The sequence below is a fragment of the Cebus imitator genome, unplaced genomic scaffold (assembly GCF_001604975.1).
Source record: "Cebus imitator isolate Cc_AM_T3 unplaced genomic scaffold, Cebus_imitator-1.0 Scaffold708, whole genome shotgun sequence".
NCBI classification, from domain to species: Eukaryota; Metazoa; Chordata; class Mammalia; order Primates; family Cebidae; genus Cebus; species Cebus imitator.
The window spans coordinates 646,422-651,334 of NW_016108023.1; the positions used below are offsets into that span (position 1 = coordinate 646,422).

Sequence of the window (4,913 nt, forward strand, 5' to 3'; positions counted from 1 at the left end):
CCGCTGTGGTTCTGAGCCTCGTGTGTTTAAATACCCGCTGTGGTTCTGAGCCTCGTGTGTTTAAATACCTGCTATGGTTCTGAGCCTCGTGTGTTTAAACACTTGCTATGGTTCTGAGTCTGATGCCTTTAAATACCCTTCTCTCAGTGCTGTCCCATGACTCGCCCCAAAAGGGAGTTTTGGGCTTGGCTCACCCTGGAACGCCGCTAACACCATGTGATGCCAGCAGGTTAATGAGTGATCAGGCCCAAAGGAGGAAGAATTTGGCAAGCTCTTTTCCCCCAAAGAGCTGCCCTTTTTGACACACCTTATAATCTGACCTCTCTGGTCAAAGACATTTGAAAAAATGATGACGACAAAATAAAACCATACTCTCGGGTTCAATGCATGTCCACTTTCTAAGCCATTAAAGAAACCAGGCCGAGCGTGGCGGCTCATGCCTGTCACCCCAGGACTTTGGGAGGCAGAGGTGGGTGGATTACCTGAGGTCAGGGGTTCAAGACCAGCCGGGGCAACATAGTGAAACCCAGTCTCTACTAAAAATACATATATATATGTGTGTGTGTGTGTGTGTGTGTATATACTAAAATACATATATGTATATATATTTACATATATAAATATGTAAATATATAAATATATACACATATTTATACATGCGTGTATATTTATATAAATATGTATATATATGTATATATACAATATATTATGTATTATATTAGTATATATTATATATCGTATATATTATATAATATATATACACACATATATATTATATATGTTATATGTATGTACATCTATAATTTTATAAATACATATAATTAAATATATACATACATACATATACATACAAGTGTGTCTATATTACATATATACACATATATAAATATTGGTGTATATATATACACATAAAAGATTAGCCGAGTGTAACAGTGGGCACCTTAATCTCAGGTACTCTGGAGGCTGTGGCAGGAGAATCAATTGAACTGGGGAGGCAGAGGTTGCAGTGAGCTGAGATCACGCCACTGCTCTCCAGCCTGGGTGATAGAGTGAGACTCTATCCAAAAAAAACCAAAAACAAACAAGAAGCCTAACTGATGTTGTTTCACCCTGGATTTCCTAGTATTTATTTGAGCTGTAACATACCTTCTAGGCAAAACACCCGTTTGCATCCATCTAAACGCGTGTTCCTGAAACCGCAGTTGCAGAATGTCATGGTGCTGCGGAGAGGGGAATGAGCAATCCTTAGCGCGAAGTACGAGCCGTGGCCTGTGGTCACATTCGTGGCACAGTCTGCCAGTGTACACAGGGGTGTTCCCAGAGCAAAAGCCCCCTCGAAAATGCTGTTTCCATCCTGACGTTTTAATGCACATTTTAAACCTTATGCTCTTCATGGTTCTCACATGCAAATTATGACAGCAGGGTTCCCGCATCACTGTCATTATTTAAAAGTAGAATGTCAAGTGCATTTGCACTTTTTGCCGATGCAGGCTTAAAAAAATGGGTCTTCAATGGATAGCTTTATTCTGGCAAAATGCCTGTCAAATTACATGCTAGGGCCAAGAGAAAACCCATCAAAGACACATTTCACAATGGTGTTATATCTCCCTCAAAAACCTCTCTCTTTTTTTTTTTTTATTTTTGCAGTTAATAGTTTCTGGATGACTCTACAAGCCACTGTGCCTTTTCCTTTTTTCCCTTTTAGCTGGAAATAATGACAGCAAAGCCGAGGAAGCTGTAAGAGAACTAAAAGAAGAAACGCTGAACGTCAAAGGTATCGGGAGATGCTGCAGTGGGTTTTTCTCTTGGGACAGGTGGTTTGAGCGGTTCATGGCCGAGTTTCTCTCGTGTGCCAAGCGGCATTCGGGAGAGAGGTCTCAGCTTTTCGCACTCCTGTTTCGGGGATTTCTAGTCCCATCGTACAGAAGGAAATGGTAAACGCAAGGTGAACATAGCATCGCTCAGCTCCAATGCCTGCTAGGAAAAGCGTGTTGGGATGCGCTGGGGGCCTGCTCTCTTACTCAGATGTGTGTTCCATGCGGATCAGGAGCCATTTTACTTTCTCGTTGACCTCAGGCCACCTGCCAGGAGATGCCTCTGCAGGTGGGGAGTTCTGGCCTTAAGACACATCAAACAGGAACGTGTTTGCCCTAAGATCTTCGACCAGGTGCTAGAGCAAATTTGTGTGTGCGCCTTCTGCCTGTTCAAACTGCAGAAGGGAACGTGTGCACACAACTGCTATTCTAGTATCCTTCCAGGTTCGAAATGCCATTTTCTTGTATTTATTGATTATTTTTCATGTGTATACATTTAGGGGTACAAGTAGAGTTTTGTTACGTGGATAGGTAACGCAGTGGAGAGGTCTGGGCTTTAGTATGACTAGTGCTGAACGATGTACGTTGTACCTGACAGGTAATTTCTTTTCATCTCTGCTTTCTTTTCTTTTCCTTTTTGTTTTGAGACAGAGTTTCACTCTTGTTGCCCAGGCTGGAGTGCAAATGGCACGATAACAGCTTACTGCAACCTCCAACTCCCGGGTTCAAGCGATTCTCCTGCCTCAGCCTCCCGAGTAGCTGGGACTACAGGTGCCCACCACCATGCCTGACCGAGTTTTGTATTTTTAGTAGAGATAGGGTTTCACTATGTTGGCCAGGCTGGTCTCTAACTCCTGACCTCGGGTGATCTGCCTGCCTCAGCCTTCCAAAGTGCTGGGATGACAGGCGTGAGCCACCGTGCCCTGCTCCAAGAGGTCATTTCTTATCCCTCGCCCCTCTTCCACCCTCCCACCTTCGGTGTCTCCAATATCTGTTATTCTACTCTCTGTCCATGTGGGGCGCATTATTTAGCTATCACTTATAAGTAATAACACCGGTATTTGACTTTCTGTTTCTGAGTTGTTTCACTCAGGATGATGGCCTCCAGTTCCGTCCATGTTGCTGGGAAAGAGTGGATTTCCTTTTTCACGGCAGCATAGTATTCCATTGCATATAGATACTATATTCTCTTTCTTTTCTTTTCTTTTGTCCACTGTAGCAGATACTATATTTTCTTTATCCTTTCATCTGTTGTTGGACAGCTAAGTGGTTTCCATATCTTGGCTCCTGTGAATAGTACTGCAGTGTACATAGGCATGCCAGTGTCTCTTTGACACACTGATTTCATTTGCTTTGAGTCCATGCTCAGTAATGGGATTGCTGAATTATTTGCTGCCCTTATTTTTAATTATTTGGGGAAACTCCATAGTGTTTTTCATTCTGGCTGTCCTAGTTGACATTCCCACCTGTGGTGTACGAGGGACTCTTTTCTCTACACTCTCCCGACACTTATGATCAAGTATCAAAATCATCATTCTGGCCAAGCACCGTGGCTCACACCTGTCATCCTAGCCCTTTGGGAGGCTGAGGCAGGCGGACCACCTGAGGTCAGGAATTGGAGACCAGCCTGACCGACATAGTGAAACCCCATCTCTACTGAAAATACAAAAAGTAGCTGGGTGTGGTGGCAGGTGCCTGTAATCCCAGCTGCTCAGGAGGCCGGAGAATTGCTTGAACCCAGGAAGTGGAGGTTGCAGTGAGCTGAGATGGCGCCATTGCACTCCAGCCTGGGTGACAGAGGGAGACTCCATCTCAAAAACAAAACAAAAACAGAAATATCATTCTGACAATCTCCATTTTAACCGGTGTGAGATGATAGTCCTGGTGGTTTTGATTTGCAGTTCCCTGATGGTTGGTGATGCTGAGTACCTTTTCATATAAACACCTTTTTACATACCTGTTGGGCCACACGCATGCTAAGTACGTTTCTGAGCAATGTATGTGTGTGGTACCTTATGCTAAAAAAAAATGCATGTCACCTCTTCGGCTGTTTTAATTTGAGATGGTGTATTGAGAATTCCCGCAAAGCAGGGGATGGGTGTATTTGGATTCTTTATTTTTTTCTTCCACATGATAAAATTTATTTGTTATTTTATTTTTTAATTTATTTATTATACTTTAAGTTCTGGGGCACATGTGCAGAGCGCGCAGGTTTGTTACACAGGTATACACGTGCCGTGGTGGTTTGCTGCATCCATCCCCCCATCATCTACATTAGGTATTTCTCCTAATGCTCTCCCTCCCCAATCCCCCCACCCCCTGCTGTCCCTCCCCTAGCCCCCAGCCCCCGACAGGCCCCAGTGTGTGATGTTCCCCTCCCTGTGTCCATGCGTTCTCATTGTTCAACTCCCACTTATGAGTGATTCTTTGTTTCTTTGTTTTTTGAGATAGAGTCTCACTCTGTCACCCAGGCTGGAGTGCTGTGGTGTTATCTTGGCTCACTGCAACCTTGGCGTCCCAGGCCCAAGTGACTCTCCTGCCTCAGCCTCCCCAGTAGCTGGGAACACAGGTGTGTAGCCACACACTCAGCTAATTTTTGTAGAGTTGGGGTTTCGCCTTGTTGCCGAGGCTGGTCTTGAACTCCTGGGCTGAAGTGGCCGTCCATTCACCTCGGCCTCCCAAAGTGCTGGGATCGCAGGCGTGAGCCACTGTGCGCTGCCTGTTTTGATTCTTTGTCATAAGCTGTGCGAGTGAAATGAACCCTGCCCAGGGCGGAGCCTGATCACCGCCTTTGCACATGTCTCCTCCTGGTCTGCCTGAAGCTGCTGTGAAATACCTGTTTTCTCTGCCGAGGGCTGGGTGTGTCGGAACGTCATGCCAGCATTGCTGGATCTCTTTGATTTTCAGGAACACACACGTGGGGGTTTCCCCTCAGCCAGAGCCCAGCCCGGTATACAATATCAGGAAGTTGCAGCGGGCTGGTGAGACATTTCCTTCTCAGTAGGATCTCCCTTGGGGCAAAAGGATTGGTTTCCGTGACAGTAAATCCCATTCCCTGCCATTCTCCGCCACGTTGGCCCTACCTCATTTGCAGCAGTT

General features: G+C 45.2%; 1 protein-coding gene across 2 annotated transcripts in view; it reads left to right on the top strand.

Annotated features, from left to right (window-relative positions):
* Positions 1 to 4,913, top strand: part of DHRSX (dehydrogenase/reductase X-linked) — a 210,240-nt gene that overhangs the window by 46,862 nt on the left and 158,465 nt on the right. For both annotated transcript variants that reach the window (XM_037735027.1, XM_017518853.2), the window contains exon 3: positions 1,706 to 1,774. In XM_037735027.1, coding sequence (XP_037590955.1) covers positions 1,706 to 1,774 — 69 coding nt within the window. The remainder of the gene's footprint in view (positions 1 to 1,705; positions 1,775 to 4,913) is intronic.